This window comes from Mobula birostris, chromosome 8, assembly GCF_030028105.1.
Source record: "Mobula birostris isolate sMobBir1 chromosome 8, sMobBir1.hap1, whole genome shotgun sequence".
Taxonomy (NCBI): Eukaryota; Metazoa; Chordata; class Chondrichthyes; order Myliobatiformes; family Myliobatidae; genus Mobula; species Mobula birostris.
Genome location: NC_092377.1, coordinates 29270209 through 29288717, shown reverse-complemented (window position 1 = coordinate 29288717; position 18509 = coordinate 29270209). Strand labels below are relative to the sequence as shown.

At 38.3% G+C, this 18509-nt stretch overlaps 1 protein-coding gene across 12 annotated transcripts in view; it reads left to right on the top strand.

Annotated features, from left to right (window-relative positions):
• LOC140201202 (CAP-Gly domain-containing linker protein 4) overlaps window positions 1-18509 on the top strand; it is a 339984-nt gene that overhangs the window by 315738 nt on the left and 5737 nt on the right. For 9 of the 12 annotated variants that reach the window (XM_072264923.1, XM_072264920.1, XM_072264921.1 and 6 more), the window contains one exon: window positions 9381-16888. In XM_072264923.1, coding sequence (XP_072121024.1) covers window positions 9381-9693 — 313 coding nt within the window. In that variant the 3' untranslated portion in view covers window positions 9694-16888. Of the gene's footprint in view, window positions 1-9380; window positions 16889-18509 lie in introns of those variants that run through there. The other 3 variants (XM_072264915.1, XM_072264916.1, XM_072264925.1) reach the window with 3 other exon arrangements.

Below are 18509 nucleotides of genomic sequence, written 5' to 3'. Positions count from 1 at the left end.
AAACAAACAAATTTCATGACATATGTCAGTGATATGTGCCTGCTTCTGATCTTCACCTTTCCATTCCTGATGAATGGCTAAGAACTTTGACTGTTCATTTCCTTGCATTGATGTTGCCTGGCTTGCTGAGTTATTCCAGCATTCATCCAGCATTTTTGACTAGTGGTGACATCTTGCAGACAACTTAGAGAACTGCTGAATACTGTTCTTCTTCTTCTTCTAAATATACCAATTCTTCTTCTGAAGCGGGATCCACTGCAGCCTATAACTTCCCTCTTAAGAATGTATTTTTGGGCTGACTGATTTGATGCTTCTGCGACCTCCTGGGGCATTCAGCATGGACTATAGCTATGGCCATTGCTGGGGGTGTACACTGCATCAATTCCTAACGGTGGAATACGAACCTGTGGTTAGCTCCAGTACTCCGTATTGATTTAAGCGTTGAGCAAGATTAAAATTGACAAGGACCAGTGTGGAAAATGAACGGCTGTTCCGTGCTGTCTGCCTGAGTTTGACTGGTTTCCCTCTCACTGGTGCCAGTGGAAGGTGCAAGAGTCTTGTGTCCCATGCTCGTGGCTATGGGCTCACTTTCAGCTGTGTTTTGATGTTTAAGGTCTTCAGTACTGAAAGCACTTTCCTATTTGCATGAGTTGATTGTGGCACTTTAGCATGCCATTGTATCTGCAACTGTGTTCTGAAACCATCAACATAGCACTGAACTGACTGACTCTGTGGCTGTGGCCATCAGCCCCTGGATTAGCTTTTCTTGCCTCAGCGGCTCATGGCTGTGGATTCACTTCTAGGAACTCCTTGGTTTGATGTTTAATTTTTTGTGTGATTGTTTGTTCACTTTTGCTGTTTGCACAATTTGTTCTTTTTTCACACATCTGATGGCATTGTGTGGGGGGGGTTCTTTAAACGGGTTCTATGTTGTTTCTTTGCTTATGGCTGTCTGCAAGAAGACTAATCTCAAGGTTGCATACTGCATTTATACTTCGATAATAAATGTACTGTGAACATTTTGTATGTGTACGTCGGACTGTGGTCGGGTATGGCAGGGAGAGTTTTTCTTCCTTCTCTCCGTCTGCATGAGATGTGGGACATTTGAGAGACTTTGAATTTTTACTGTGCTCATGGACTTCTTCATCAAGTTATGGTATTGTTGCACTGTTGTAACTATATGTTATAATTATGTGGTTTTGTTAGTTTTTTTTCAGTCTTTGTATGTCCTGTGTTTTGTGATATCACATCGGAGGAAATATTGTATCATTTCTTAATGCATGCATTACTAAATGAGAATAAAAGAGGACTGCGTGTCTTCATAATCTAAAAAAAAAGCTGAGAATGTTTGAGAGTAAAATAATTTTTTTTAGGTTCAATTGTCTTGATGGCTCGTGTCTTTGGGTAAAGATATTGTGAAAATGCATTCTTTGATACATTTAGAAAACTCCTCTGTGATGTTCATGTAATCTGGATCCCCAATTCTAGAGTAACAAGCATGGAAAAAAAATAGAAATGCAGATGCTGGAATCTGGAAAAAAATAGCAGAAATGCTGTCAGTCTAGCAACATCCTTGGACAGAGAAACCAGTTTTAGATCTGAGATCCTTCATCTGACCTGAGAAAAAAAGAAGTTAGTCTGTATAGCAGCGAAAGTGAGGAGGGTATGGCAGGAAGGGAATGGGAAGAGAGAAGGAAATTTCTCTGCTCGGATGAAACAATGAGCAAAAGTCATTGACATAAAATATCCAGTAGAATAACAAGCAGATCATTTGCTGACCAAATTGGAAGGTAGTGCTTGATTAGTTGTACAGGGCATAAAAGCCCTGAATATATATATTTGGATCTTCTATCTTTTGACATTGAAACAACTGTCTTCAGGTCTGCACCATCCTGGGTTACTTATGATTCACCAGTGCTGAAATGGCAAAATGATGTACTTGAAGAGACAGGAATTGGGTCTCGGCCTGAAACTGTACTTTTTTTTCCATAAATGCTACCTGGCTTGCTGACTTACATAGAAACGTAGAAAACGTACAGCACAATACGGGCCCTTCGGCCCACAAAGCTGTGCCGAACATGTCCCTACCTCAGAACTACCTAGGCTTTACCCATAGCCCTCTATTTTTCTAAGCTCTATGTAGCCATCCAGGAGTCTCTTAAAAGACCCTATCATTTCCGCCTCCACCATTGCCGCCAGTCACCCACTCCACGCACTCACCACTCTCTGTGTAAAAAAAACTTACCCCTGACATCTCCTCTGTACCTACTTCCAAGCACCTTAAAACTATGTCCTCTCGTGCTAGCCATTTCAGCCCTGGGGAAAAGCCTCTGACTATCCACACGATCAATGCCTCTCATAATCTTGTACACCTCTATCAGGTCGCCTCTCATCCTCCGTCGCTCCAAGGAGAAAAGGCCGAGTTCACTTAACCTATTCTCATAAGGCATGCTCCCTAATCCAGGCACTTCACAAGATCACAAGACAAAGGAGCTGAAGTAGGCCATTCGGCCCATTGAGTCTGCTCTGCAGCTCCCCCATGAGCTAAACTATTCACCCATCTACCAATTTCCGGTTTTTTCCCCATATCCCTTGATACCCTGACTAATTAGATACCTGTCAATCTCCTCCTTCAACACCCTCAATGATCGGGCCTCCACAGCCGTATGTGGCAATGAATTCCACAAATCCACGACCCTCTGGCTAAAAAAATTTCTCCTCATCTCTGTTTTAACTGGGTACCCTCTAATTCTAAGACTATGGTCTCTTGTCCTGGACTCACCCACCAAGGGAAACAACCTTTCCACATCTACTCTGTCCAACCCTTTCAACATTCGAAATGTTTCTATGAGATCCCCTCTCATTCTTCTATACTCTAATGAATACAGTCCAAGAGCCGACAAATGCTCCTCATATGTTAGCCCCTGCATTCCAGGAATCATCCTTGTAAATCCTCTCTGAACTCTCTCCAACATCAGTACATCCTTTCTAAAATAGGGGGCCCAAAACTGCACACAGTATTCCAAATGAGGTCTCACTAATGCCCCAGAGAGCCTCATCAACACCTCCTTACTCATATACACTATTCCTCTTGAAATGAATGCCAACATAGCATTCGCTTTCCTTACCGCCAATCCAACCTGGTGGTTAACCTTTAGGGTATCCTGCACGAGGACCCCTAAGTCCCTTTGCACTTCCAATTTTTGAATTTTCTCCCCATCTAAATAATAATCTGCCTGATTATTTCTCCTTCCAAAATGTACAACTGTACATTTGTCAACATTGTATCTCATCTGCCATTTCTTTGCCCACTCTCCTAAACTGACTTAGTCTCTCTGCAACCTTTCTGTTTCTTCAACATTTCCTGCTCCTCCACCTATCTTGGTGTCATCTGCAAATTTAGCCACAAAACCATATAATCCATAATCCAAATCATCGATATACATTGTAAAAAGAAGCGGCCCCAACACAGACCCCTGCGGAACACCACTAGTAACCCGCAACCAATCAGAATAGGATCCCTTTATTCCCACCCTTTGCTTTCTGCCTATCAGCCAATGGTCCACCCATTCCAATATCTTTCCTGTAATTCCATGCGTTCTCATCTTGCTAAGCAGCCTCATATGCAGCACCTTATCGAAGGCCTTTTGAAAATCCAAATACACAACATCCACAGCCTCTCCCTTGTCAATGTTATTCGAGATTACCTCAAAAAATTCCAATAGGTTGGTGAGGCAGGATCTTCCCTTCATGAAACCATGCTGGCTTCGGCCTATCTTGTCATGCACCTCGAGGTATTTCATAACCTCGTCCTTGAGGATTGACTCCAATATCTTTCCAACTACCGATGTCAGACTAATAAGTCTGTAATTTCCTCCAGCATTTTGTGTGTGTTGCTTGGATTTCCAGCATCTGCAGATTTTCTCTCGTCTTTGCTCACTATTTCTCTTTTACTCTATTTCGGGTGTAGTAGTTAGCACAATTGCTTTACAGCACCAGCAGTCACTGATTGGGGATTGATTTCCGCTGCTGCCTGAAAAGAGTTTGTACATTCTCTGTGTCACTGTGTTGGTTTTCTCCAGATGCTCCAATTTCCTCTGACATTCCAGAGACATACAGTTAGAGTTCATAAGTTGTGTGAATGCTATGTTTTTGTCAGAACATGGCTATACTTGCAGACTGTCAATCTTGCTGACCTGATTTGGTGCTGTTTATTGTATGTTTTGATGTACACATGACCAATGAAGCTAATGTTTATCATTTCTTAATATAACTGAAAATGTGCGCTTATTAACTGGACTCATTTGTGTTTGTTTTTTAGGCTGCTTTGGATACATTAGGTCTTGCTTGTAATCATTTTTGGGTTAATTGGCAATGATGGGAAAAAGAGCTGGGGCAATTCTAGACGGAAGGTGGATGTTAAAGTTGCGAACCTTTTTTTACTATGAAGAATATACAGGGTCTGTTTAACACAGTGAGAAAGAGTAAACTGCAGTTCCTAGGCAACATATGTCATTCCAGCCTTATGCATGGTAGCACTGATTTTTGATGAATGCTGTGGTTTAAAATACTGTGGGGTAATAATTCTATTACGTTTCTTCCAAGCTCTCTGTTCAATGTCAGTGGAAGCTCTTGCACACATGATAGATATGTAAATTTTAAGTTTTAAGTTACTTATTAAAAGCAATGTTACTACAGAATGAGGAGAGAAAAATGGTAGCTACTTACTATATGGCAGGCAATAATACTTTAGGTCATACTATTGTAGAGATAAAAATTGTAAGTATTAGATGAGTATTAGTCCATGAAGCTTTACACCTGTGTTCAGTATCTCTCTGCAAAGGGGAGACAGGGAAACATTGGCCTGCAGAAAGCAGACGAGGAAGAAGGTGGGATAGGTGCATTTTTACTATGCAGCTGCCCACGTTATGCTGTATTCTCTTCATCTTAGAACCACAAAAAATAATTTGAGTATTTACCTTTTCTGAACTCTATCTTTTACCTACCAGATTTTACTCAGCATGGTGTTCACATCTGATTCCACAGTTTGGAAAGAATAATTGTAATCTTTCATAAGATATCAGTTTTCTTGCATTAATGCAATTTATACTTGATCAGAATCAGATTTAATATCACCAGCATATATTGTGAAATGTGTTAGCTTTATGGCAGTAGTACAATGCAATACATGATAATATAGCAAAAAAAAATTGATTACAGTAAATATATATATGTATATCAAGTAGTTAAATACAATATTGAATAGATTAAAATCATGCAAAAACAGAAATAATATATATTATAAAAATGAGGTAGTGTTCAAGGGTTCAATGTACATTTAGGAATCGGATGGCAGAGGAGAAGAAGCTGTTCCCGAATTGCTGGGTGTGTGCCTTCGGGCTTCTGTACCTCCTGCCTGATGGTAACAGTGAGAAAAGGGCATGTCCTGGGTGTGCTGGAGGGTCTTTAATGATGGACGCTGCCAGGTACACTGCTCCTCGAAAATATCTTGGGTACTTTCAAGATGGAGCTGACTAAATTTACGACCCTCTGCAGCCTCTTTTGGTCCTGTGCAGTAGCCCCCTGCCCCCATACCAGACAATGATGCAGCCTGTCAGAATTCTCTCCACTGTACACCTATAGAAGTTTTTGAGTTGCTTTGATTTATTAGCAGAAACACGGTAGCTCTCTCCCCCCAGTGGAAATAGTCTGGAATCAAAATTAAAATCACCCTGGTCAACTTACTGCTATGTTGTTGCTTTGCTATTATACCTTTGCCAGGACTTTCCAGACACACACCAAAAGTTCCTGAGTGTTAAGATCTCTGAAGACCTAATCTGGTCCCAACATATCGATGCAACCATAAAGAAGGCAAGTCAGCGGCTATATTTCATTAAAAATTTGAGGAGATTTGGAATGTCACCTATAACACTCGAAAATTTCTACAGATGTACAGTGGGGAGCATTACTACAGGCTGTAGTACCGTCTGGTATGAGGGGGGTGCTACTGCACAGGATTGTAGTAAGCTGCAGAGAGTTGTAAAATTAGTCAGCTCTATTATGGGCACTGGGTTCCATAGCATCCAAAACATCTACAAGGAGCATTGCCTCAAAAAGGCGGTGTCCATTATTAAAGACCTCCACTGCACAGGACATGCCCTCTTCTCATTGTTACCATCAGGAAGGAGGTACAGAAGACTGAAGGCACACACTCAACAATTCAGGAACAGCTTTCTTCCCCTTGGCTATCCAATTTCTGAATGGACATTGAAACCATGAACACGACCTTACTGCAATTTTATATTTAGTCCTGACGAAGGGTCTCGGCCTGAAATGTCGACTGTACCTCTTCCTAGAGATGCTGCCTGGCCTGCTGCGTTCACCAGCAACTTTGATGTGTGTTGCTGCAATTTTATTTCTGTTTTTGCACTACTATATATGTATAACTGTATTTTATTTACTTATTTTCTATATTATGTATTGCATTGAACTGCTGCTGCTCAGGTTAACAAATTTCATGACACATGCTGGTGATAATAAACCTGATTCTGATTCAACTTTCTCTGTGAGGAAAAGAAGGGTAACATTAAAAATAAAGAGATTTTTAGGATGATGCAACATAAGGAGAGCAAAGAATTGTACATCAGTTGGCCCCTGAGCATATCATTCAAATACTGTACATACCTTTAAGTCTTTGTGGTAGATTTCAGGCTTTAGTCATTGATTAACTGGACACATAAAACACCACTGAGCTCTCCCGTCTTGTGTCAGATTGCTTATTCTTCTAAAGAATGCGAAGATCACATAGGACTTCTCTTCATTATTGTAAACCATTCATAGTGAGGACATCATGAAGTTCTCTGCTTGTGACCATCTGTTCAGTTGCCTTTTCTGTTTCCTTTCCCTCAATCACAGCACCAGAGATTTTCCACACTTTCCCTAGTTCCAGACTCTTTCCTTTCATTAGTTTCACTTTAACTATTTGCATGTCCTGTCCAAGATCACCTTGTCACTGATTTATCAGTAACAGCTACGTTCCATAAATAAATATAACAAAAATGAATGACAACTCGTTTGAAGCTACCACTGGATGGGCAGTCATTCCTATTATATATTGGGGAGGTTAAAGCCAGCAGCCCAGATTTTGCTACTTTTTGCCATTCACTTCGATCTTCTGTTCAATTCACAGAGGTAGAAGCAGATGCATTTTCATAAATGTTTCTGGGGATATGGCATTTTCACCTTTGGGACAAACAGGATAGTTGAATTATGCATGGTTAAGTTTTGACTTTACGAACATTCAGAGAGAGAGACAAAGAAATGAGCCAATGTCTGGGTAATAACAGCATGACTTTGGATGAAACTATCAAAGGTGTTCTTCGGGAGTGGAATGTATACAAGGAACAGCAAGTACTTCGGATGAACCCTGGAGTGCCAGCTAAACCTGCCTACCCCTACCTTTCCTGATTTCAAATGTTTGTTTTAAACCTAATTCTTTGATCAAACATTTTGTCACGTGCCTCTATTTCATCTTGCCCGAGAACAGTTTTGTCTTGTGCCTTGAGATGTTGTACCACATTAAAGGTAGTATAAGAATATAAATGTTGTTTGAATGATGGGTTTGAACATTAACATTTCAGAAATTGTTGTGTGTGATGAATATTTGATGTTGGATAAATATTTTGACAATCTGGACTCCATACTGTGTCTGTAATGAGGCTTATAATGCTTTAACATTTTTTGTGAAAAGTATGTAATTGTTTTTTTATATAAGGGCAGGATGCTGCCATCTAACAACTGAATTCTATTAGTACTACAGTATTTTGCAAGAATTTTGTTTCTTTGAAGAAGCCTAATGATGATGAAAGGGAGAATTGTAATGTTGGAGAAAATGAGAGAAGCTTCAGATGGCACAATGCCTCCAGCTGGGAGTGATTTGTTTTATTACTTTTTATCATTACACAAGACTATATTACAAAAATGATGGCATATTTTTGTTGATGAAGCAAATAGTGGTTGTATTTATATGTGCACTCATGAACAAAATATTGATCTCATTATTTAGCACTACTACAAAACAGCAAACCCAGCACCATAATACAAAACCAGTGACAGGACCATACAAATAGAACCCATAGTTGTTAGTATGCCAGCTGTTAGAAGAGTAATTAATATATTTTTTAACTACAATTTGAATGGAGTTGTTTATGAAACACATAAACACTGACTAGACTCTCATGGGCCCTCCCCAGTCTTATTTATCCTATGGTGCTGCCAGTATAGTCTAGAACTGCCATCAGCAGCAATTCTACAAAGTGGCTATTAAATTGTCTTCACAACCTGCATTATTTTAACACCGTTAAAGATATTTTAATAAGTGTAATTAAACAGTACAGTAGCTGCCAGTGCCTTAGTGTCCTGACATCTTGCATTTTTTCTGAAGTAAAGAAAGATATGAAGCCACATGAAACTAGTTATAGGGTGCATATAATGATATATTTTACTAAACTTAAATTTATTATATATTTCTGCTAGTGGAAAGAATAAAGAGCAATATGTTTTATATATTTAGACATGTCTTTGGAAGTAGAAGCGTTTTAGGTTAGCAGAAAAATTAAGTATAGTTTAAAACAATTGAAGCTTGAAATATTAATCTAAATCAAATTTCCTGGGTAGGTATTTATACAATTTATGCTCTGTAGTAGTAAAATACAGGTTTGCACTCTAGAGTCTGCGATTTCTTATCATGTGTCTAAAAGAGGGGGTCGTGAAATACTGGCCAGCAGGTATGGAATCGAAGTATTTTCGCATAAAAAGAAGGTGGCCACATCACAGGGATGTATCTTGTATTGCAATATGAATAGCCTTTTTTTGTAGCCAATTTCCATCCAAAATGGCTTGGTTAGTGTTCAAGGAGAAATTAGTAGAGAAGCAAAAGAGTACGAAAGTAAAAACTTTCAATTATTTCCTTTCAAACCCTCGAAATTTGTATTATTGCAGTCTGCTGGGAGTAGGATTTTGTGCCTTTGCAGTACCTATAGAGTAATTAACATCCAAACAGTAGAAACAGCTTTTATAGGGATATGCACTTTCCAGTAGATTAAATTGGATCTTAATTTGATAGAATCAGTTTCATCATAGGCAGTTGTTTCTTTCAGCTGTCAGCCTTGAAGATTAAAGTTACTTAAAGTCAAAATGTGCTTCACAGAGATTAAAAAAGCACAATGCTGGAAATCTGATATAAATAAAACAGATATACTAGAAATGTAGAGCAGGTTGATTTGTAGGTGCACAGGAAAGTGAGGCTAATGTTTTGGGCAGAGATGTCTCATCATAATCTGCCTGATTTACTCTTAATAACATCTATTTCCTGTTTCTAGGCCAAAAAATCAAACCATGAGGCGAAGTTGGAGCAGCACAAGTACCACCGAGGGAAATGTGAAGTTACATGAAGGGTCACAGGTCCTACTGAGCAGCTCCAGTGAAATGGCAATCATTAGATACATTGGACCTACTGACTTTGCTCCGGGAGTATGGCTTGGATTGGAACTGCGTTCACCGAAAGGAAAAAATGATGGCTCTGTGGGAGAAAAACGTTATTTTACTTGTAAACCAAATTATGGAGTTCTGGTACGACCAAGCCGTGTAACTTACCGAGGCATTAATGGCACAAAACTAGTGGATGATATTTAGTGGTAAATGTTTTGTTTTCAGCAAGGTAAGGAGATTGTCGGAAACTGTGAATTCAACGTATGCATCTAAGTCTGGAGTTTTCTGTCTATTTGCACACAAGTTAGTCATAGTATGGGTGCAGACAAATTCAACAATTTGTTAGTCACAAAGATAAGCAGAGTTTGCCTAAGTTTCCTTGATCCTCCTAGATTTTCTTGCAAATCAGATATTTGGGCACACCATTAAACCTAGACAGTATGGTAGTACTAAACCTGTTATGTAGTTCCATCAGCACTTGTATTCTGCCTATGAAATTTATTTGACTTTAGCCTTACTAATCAGACATTAATTTACAGGCAAGTGGCCCAATAATTGCAAATTTTTGAGCAATTTTTCCTGCTTATCCTCACTTAGACATACTTTATATTTTCTGTTTTGATGTGAGTTGATGCTGTAGGAATGCTGCACCATGCTATTCTTCTTCCAGAAAACAGTGCTAACATAACAAGGATGTCATCACCTCTTAGCATTTGAGCACAAACACATTCATTTTACTGTTAAAAATATTTCCTGTTTGGTAGATTTTATTCCTAAAAATGTACAGAATTTCATACATAGCAATAGGTTTTCAATCCATCTCACTCATTTTGATCATATATCTCACTCACGTTACCTTGAAGGTGACTGCTCTGCAAGAGAGATTTACAAGTACGATACCATAACTGAGAGGTTATAACTATCAAAAAAGATTGAACATCTTGGTACTCTTCTTCAGATATGACAAGCTGAAGGATGGCTGAATGGAGGTCATTACAATTATGAAAGGATTTCATAGTGCAGAGGTGGAGATTATAATCCATCTGTGAGGAACTCTAAAACCAGGAGTTATAAATATAAATTAAATATTAAATTAAAAAAGATACTAAATTAAAAAACAGATTTTTTTAAATCCAGGTATTTGTTAGAATGGGAAACTTGCTTCTGCTTGGTATAGCTGAGCTGGGAACATAAGACTTTTAAGAGGAAGTTAGCTAAGTACATGGAGGAAAAAGGAATGGATGGACACCTGTACTGGAGTGGATGAAACTCATGATGGGTAGAAGATCATGCACACCAACATAGAACCGTAGCCAAGTTTTGTCTTGTGAGTTCTGTATATTTCTATATAGTGGCTTTTGGCACAAAATACATTATTGGTCATTCATCTCTTAAAAGTTATTTGGCCCTTCTGCTATATAAAGGCCACTCTATACTTTATTCCCACTACTTGTCTTTTACATATCATTTGGTACAGTTACCAAATGAAATTCTATCACTCTTAAACTTGGAAATTTCAAATAACATGCCATTCTGCAGAGTGAATTCTAAATTTCCTTTATCCTCTATGCGAACAAATAATTCTGATCTCATTGCTAACTGAATGAATTCTAATAGTAAAATTATACCCTTTGCTCTGGTACCCCCTACAAGATGAAGTAGTCTTACCATTGATTCTGTAGAATCCCTTTCATGTTGTAAAATATTCAATTGCATTATCTCTTAACCTTCTAGCCTCAGGACAATGCCAGTCAAGTTAATACATTTTGGTCCATAATTTAACCCTTTAAGCATTGATATAGGTCGGGTGAATTTTGCATAAGATATATAGTTTCTTAAAGTGCAGGTTATCAAAACAGGCTTTTCTGGCTAATGAACAAGAATAATAGCTTAATGAACAGAAAAACTTGCATCTTAAGCGTCAAAAGAAAAATATACTCAATGTTAATTAAGCCCAGCTTATATTCATTTTAATGAATTTGGGAGACTTTTTGGGCATAATTTTTCACCAGCAAAATACTATGGCTATCAGACTTGTTGCAGTTTTAGAATCTGCTTCAGGTTACATCCAAAAGGGAAACTCCAGACTTGTGATTCTAGCAGAAAACCAAAATAGGTGTGATGGAAATATGGGATAAAGTTTTATAATGCTGTTAGAGAGCATGAATATGTCTTCAATAATCCATGCAGTTTGGCACACTTTTAATTAAGATAATGCTCCAGCTTTTACCTGATTATCAGTTTTGGATTTGTGTATAGAAAAGTAATTGCATTACAGATTACATTTTAGCATTTGTTGCCTCTTTGTATGTAAGTGCCATAGAATATCTATTGGGTGCAATGAATGAAAAAGTAAATGAAAGCACAAAATGTGATGTTGCGGTTAGGTCAGTAAGGTTATTTTTGTTCCCTCTAACACTTCTAGCCATCCATATTTGTGCAAGCAAAGCCAATGCACTGTTTTATTGCTAATTGCTCACTTACAGCAACATGCTTGGTTCAAAACTGAAGTTATAACAGTTAAACTAACCACATGTATTTTTATCTTCGCCTCCAGACCCACCACAAAAAAGACCATTTTATTTTATGAAAGAGTAATTCAAACTTAGAACAAGACAGAAAGAAATGTGATGCACTTTGAGACTTTTATATAATATATGTTATATTTAGAGCATTTTTCAAAGAGAAACGTTGATATTTTTGAATATAACTGTTATAGTATGCCGTGTTTCATAGTGTTGTTGTATTTCATAGTTTCGAAGAAGCTGCCTAATGGGAATGTACTTGTCTAGTTTATTTATTCCTGTAAGCAAACAGCATAAAAAGTATTGCATTAACAGAAAATATTTGAAACAATTAGGAATTCAGGCAACATCTGTGGAGAAGGAGGAAAGAGTCATTTCAAGAGTTGTTTCAGGTCAATGGCCTTTTTAACCAATAAATAATGTGATCTGATCTAAATTAGCAGTGCCACTTCCTGCAAGTGACAAAGCTGAAGTCAATGACCCATTATTACCACTGAGCTTTGAGAGGGAGGAAAATTGACTCAGCTGTGATGCATTTGCTTTACCGGCTATTAGCAGCAGCCGCATTGTCAGCCTCACCAGGTAAGCAAGTTAGCAAGATTCCCTGAAGAGATAATTTTAAACTTTCCACTTAGCAATGGGTTGACAATGGTATAAATACTGTATTTACTGGCTCCCTTTTCTGTCTATGGTCAGGTTGAAATTAACTTTTATAAACAATTTCACAGAAACTTAATATAAACAACTTCGTGTTTGTGCAGCTTTATTGACTTCTATTTTATCTTTTATTCTGGTAGTTAATCTGGTAGGAAATTTAACAGGTGATAGTAGAATTATTTTGGATGTGTACCATGAATTGCACATTCATTTTTGTTGCTTGGTTTAACAAGTAGTCATGACTATTTGCTAAACCAGCTTCATTTTTAGTACTAATTGCTTTTATACTGCTGCCAGAAATAGCATTACTGTTGGAATAGTGATACAGTGGATTCTGGTTAGTTGGGCCATTGGTTAATTGGGTCAGCTGCTTATTAGGGACAACTCTTAAAGAACAAAAACTAGTTGAGAAAATAGTTGGGATTCCCTTCTACTTATTTGGAACATTATGCCACTTAATTGGGGCAGGAGACGGTTGTTGAACAGTTTTTAAATAGCATCAGTTGCGTGTGTTTGTGTTCAAAGATCAAAAATTTAAGTCAAAAGAACGCAGCAGTGTAGTCTGGATGAGTTCCTCTGTCAATAACTAATAGGAACTAATACAAAGTTTTATAGTACTAAATTGGTTAGTGACTGGAATCAGAAATATAATGGTACTTAATTTGCCATTTCAATATAATTAATTTATTATTGAAAGAGTTGACCTTTAAAAGGAAATACACCATTATTTTGAAATTCTGAAAAATGTTAATTTAGTATAATTCTGAGCAAATTAAGCCTGGCTATTGTTTTAGTTTTAAATTTTGAAATTTGCTGATCCTATAATTTTGATACCAACAATGTCTCAGAAGACCTCATAGGCATTATCCTGTTCATTGTGATTTATGGGAAGAACAGTACATGAAGCAAATTAAATGCGAAGTATTGGTTAGCAGGATCAGAAACAAGATATTGCAAACCAGGGGTTCCCAACCTTTTTTATGTCGTGGAGTTTACCATTAACCGAGGGGTCTGTGGATCCCAGGTTGGGAACTCCTGTGCCAGATAAACATTACAGATCAGGCTTTGCATGAGAAATAGTTAATACTCCGAGTTTTTTTTTTCATTTTTAGCACATTTGCAATCATTACTTCAAAAACTTTTAGTTAATTGGCATACTGAAGAATAAGTTGCCCTTATTGACTTCTCTAAAGTTTCCCTTCTTTATTGACTCACCTGCAATTACAAATAGTTATCTCTTTTGTAATTAAGTTATAATTACTGTAGAAAACAATGCAGAAAAATGGCAAATGGTATGGAGTGCTGACAGAGTAACATGAGCATCAAATCTTACTCCAGATTTAATGGAGAAGCTTACTGGCAAAATCAACCCTGATGAGCCTGTAACACAGTGACTAAGTTATTGTGCTGTTTTCCAGACTAAATCTTGACTAGTGTCCTGATCTGAAGTTCAGATTTCACTCATGCATCTGAAAAATTTAAATTCAATGCAATTAGCTAAATAAATCTGGAATAAAAACCTTGGTACCCACGATGGCTATCATGAAACCCTTGGATTGTCATAAAAACATATCAAGTTCCAATAATGCCATCCAGAGAAGGAATTCTACCACGATTATCATATAGATCTAGTCCATATTTGACTCCAGACTGTCCAGTGTGGGTGACTCTTAACTGCCTCAACAGCTCAAGAGCCATCAAAAATACCACCTTTGCAAGTGAAGTCCATGTCCAAATAAATTCAAAATATGAAAGTGGTTACCTTTCGCCTTGAATGCAATACATAGGTCATAGAACAGTAGAGCAGATGAACAGGCCCTTCAGCCCATAATGTTGAGTTGAATCAGTTAAATTAGTAATCTAAACAAATTCCCTTCTGCCTGCACAATGTCTATATCTTTCCATTTCTCTCACAATCATGTGCCTATCTAAACATCTCTTAGTAATCTCTAATTCATCTGCCTCTACCATCACCTCAGGCAGTGCATTTTAGGCATCCACCACTGTCTGTGTAAAACACCTGCCCCTCACATCTCCTTTAAATTTGTCCCCTCTCACCTTAAATATATGCCTTCTGGTATAAGCCATTTCAACCCTGGATAGAAGGTCCTGTCTACCTACTCTATCTATGCCTCTCATTATCTTATAAACCTCTATCAGATCTCTTTCCAGCTTCTGCCGCTCTAGAGAAAACAACCCAAGTTTGTCCAGCCTCTCGTTATAGCACATCCTCTAATCCAGGCAACATTCGGATAAACCCTCTCTAAAGCCTTGTCATCCTTCCTGGCCGACCAGAACTGTGTACAATACTCCAGATGCAGTCTAACTAGAGTTTATAAAGCTGCAACATAACTTCCTGACTTTTGAACTCAATGCCTTGACCAATAAAGGCAAACATGCGATTTGCCTACTTAACCACCCTGTCAATCTATGAAACCACTTTCAGGGTCAGGGAGCTATGAACTTGTATGCCAAGTTGGCACTGCTCATCAACACTGTTAAAGGTCTTGCCCTAAGAGTGTATCCTGTCTTTACACCTTATTTACCAAGGTGCAACACTTCACATTTGGCTGGGTTGGACTCCATCTGCCATTCCTCTGCCCATATCTGCAACTGATCTATATCCTGCTGTATTTTTTGTCAGTCCTTTACACTATCCACAACACTGCCAATCTTCATATCATCTGAAAACTTAAAACTTGACAGTATATAACCCATCTAGATTTTCATCTCGGTCATTTATGTATATCACAATTAGGACAAATCCCTGCAGAGCACCAGTAAACACAGACCTCCAGCTGGAATCACTCCCGTTGACCTCTACCCTCTGTCTTCTATGGGCAAGCCAGCCCTGAAACCAACCAGCCAATTCACCATGGATCCCATGCATCTTAATCTTCTGGATCTTGCAAGATCTTTTAAACAATGACATTACTGTCACAGTAACCAGTGGCATCTGTACACAACCTAGTTGTTCTAAGGCTGTTATTACAGATCTTTCATTGCTGAGTGGCATATACTGCAGCTGAAACCAGGCACATTATTTAGCTGGTTTAGTACTAAAACCCTTGAATGTACAGCCACTGTAATAGATAGCTTAGGTCACTTTGTGACCTGCATGGTTACTTCATATTTGACACATCTGTCAATTTGTGTTTCAAATGTATGTCCTGGGTAATTCTCTGCTTACAAAAAGAACACATCAAATACTTCCAGATCTGAAGCACTGAAGACCAAGATACTTTGCAGAACATTCTAAATCTTTTACCTCAGAACTATTTATTTATTACCTACATCTTTTCACTTGTCCTTTCTTACTGCTTATTCTGCTATTTTTACAAAATAACATTGGTACGTTCCAATGTATGTCATGACAGATGCATCTTAGATATAGCATTGTAATATGAATTGATGTTCTGTGCATATAGCTTGGACAAAAGGTGAAATGTAGAACTGCATAAATTCTATATATTTAGTCACACTGGCCACTGAGTGCAGGTACATATATTATTCAAAGGTAGCTCTTCTTATTCCAGGAGATAAAAGGATAAAAGTGATATACTATCTGAATAGTAGGTACAAAGGATTCCTTGTGGAAAATATGATTTGCACTTGCAAAGCATATTTTGAAACCTCAATTTGTCCTAAAGATTGTCGTCTCTCAAATAAGGTACTTTGGATAATGTAGCCCTGGTATTCTATAACCTTCTGTTGTTGCACAGCAGTAAAAGTGATTGAACAATTTGTTGTACTCACTGATGAACTAATTAATTCCATGCTTCTTGGAACATCACATCAGCCAATGGTATACCAAATGGTTATGCCAAGTTGAAAATTACGCATGCGCCGGTCGTGCATGCAACCGGTTACAGTTGCTCCGTAATTCCTTACTTTTGAACTTTTTAACTTAGTTATTTGTTGTATTTTTTTTATAACCAATTTCCCCCGGGATCAATAAAGTATGAATATGACTAAAAGGGGCAGGGTCAAAAATTTGAATGTGTTGATGGTTTTGGTTACCAATAACTATGATAACCCATTTGTTCAAATCAGTTGAATGTACCTGAATAACAGGCACAACAATGCTGTCAAATATCTGTGTTAGACACAATTCAAAGGTTTCAATGGTACATTTAGTGTCAGAGAAATGTATACAATATACATCCTGAAATGCTTTTTCTTCGCAATCATCCACGAAAACAGAGGAGTGCCCTTAAAGAATGAATGACAGTTAAATGTTAGAACCCCAAAGTCCCCCCAGCTCCCCTCCCTCCCACGTGTAAGTGGCAGCAAGCAACAATCCCCCCTCGCCTCACTGGCAAAAAAATGCATTGGCACCCGCCTCCGAGCACTCAAGCGTGAGCAAAGCAACAGCAAAGGCACAGGCTTGCAGTACTCCAAAGACTACTTGTTCGCCTGGCATTCGACATACCACAGGCTCTCTCTCTCTCCCTAATAAGAGAGAAAGAGGTGTCTCTGTTTCACAGCAAGAGGGGAGACATAAGAAACAAATCGCTGGTTTATGATGTTAAAAGTCTGTTGCGTGGCTTTTTCTGAACTCTGTGCCCAAAGATCTCGGGTCTCTGGGAGGAAGGGGAGCTGGAGGGGACTTTGGGGTTCTAACATTTAACTGTCATTCATTCTTTGAGGGCACTCCCCTGTTTTCGTGGATGATTGCGAAGAAAAAGCGTCTTCCATGTCCCACAACACACCCGTCTTCTGCTCGGACACCGAATCCGATCCCCCCATCTCCAGAGCCATGAAAACTCAGTCCTCCGAAGGCGAGTGGAGCAACAGCCAGTTGTGAAACCCAAGAGCGGGTCCCATTCCTGCAAAGAACCATAGTCAGCATGTAACTCCAGGTCAGGGTCTTCAAAAGAACCCTGAAAGAGAAAAATAGAGGTATTAAAGATGGAAATAGAGCTGTTTCCGAAGATGCAAGTAAAGGAGCCACCGTTAGGCACCATTAACCCTCCTAAGCTCCGCCTTCCCAAATCAAACAAATTCCTTGGGCCAAATTAAACAATCCATTCATACCTCTTGTAGTTGACAGAGTGGTGCAGGCAGTTAGTATGTTGTTCCAATGGTAATCCTTTTTCCTAGAATCTTTCTTTTCCTTCTGTTTTAGCTGCAGAAAGTATAAACACATGAGTGTAATGCATTTGGGCCTCCCTGTAAGGCAAGTTGCATATACAAATAGGTGCAGTGAAAAACTCACTGTCATTGCTATAGTGTGTGAGCACCTTTTCCTACAATCTTCATTTGCTTGACTTTTTTCTACACTGTTCCATTTCTGAAGTCAAAAGCATTTTAGATATTTGATATTTTGCTTTATTTCAAATGCACACAGTGAAACTAGACAAAAGTCTTCACACAAAACTGTGTATTTATCAATACTGACTAAGCTGGCAATTTACAGTCAGTGAGGAGCAAGATCGAGCTGGCACGTTAGTACTTGAACAACCTATTGTCAGAAATGCACCTTATTTCACTGACTATAACACGCATTGCCTTTAGCACCTAACAGTTAAAATCATATTTTAATTTCTGAGAAAAAATATTCAAGTAGTCTGAAACAATAAATAGATTTCTACAGCAAAACCCATTGTTAGAACTGTAGGATCATAGCAAAATATATTAATGGCAGTACCTGGTACAATCAATAAATTTTTATCCATTTGTAGGTCAGAGAATTTGTTTTTACAAAATCAATAGAGAAACACATGTCAGATATTCTACGTTAATCTTTCTCCATGTTAAGTATCACCTGAGCATGGCTGAGTATAAAGTAAGTAGTTGTGTATAGTTTTGAATTACATTATCAAACAGTACATTATT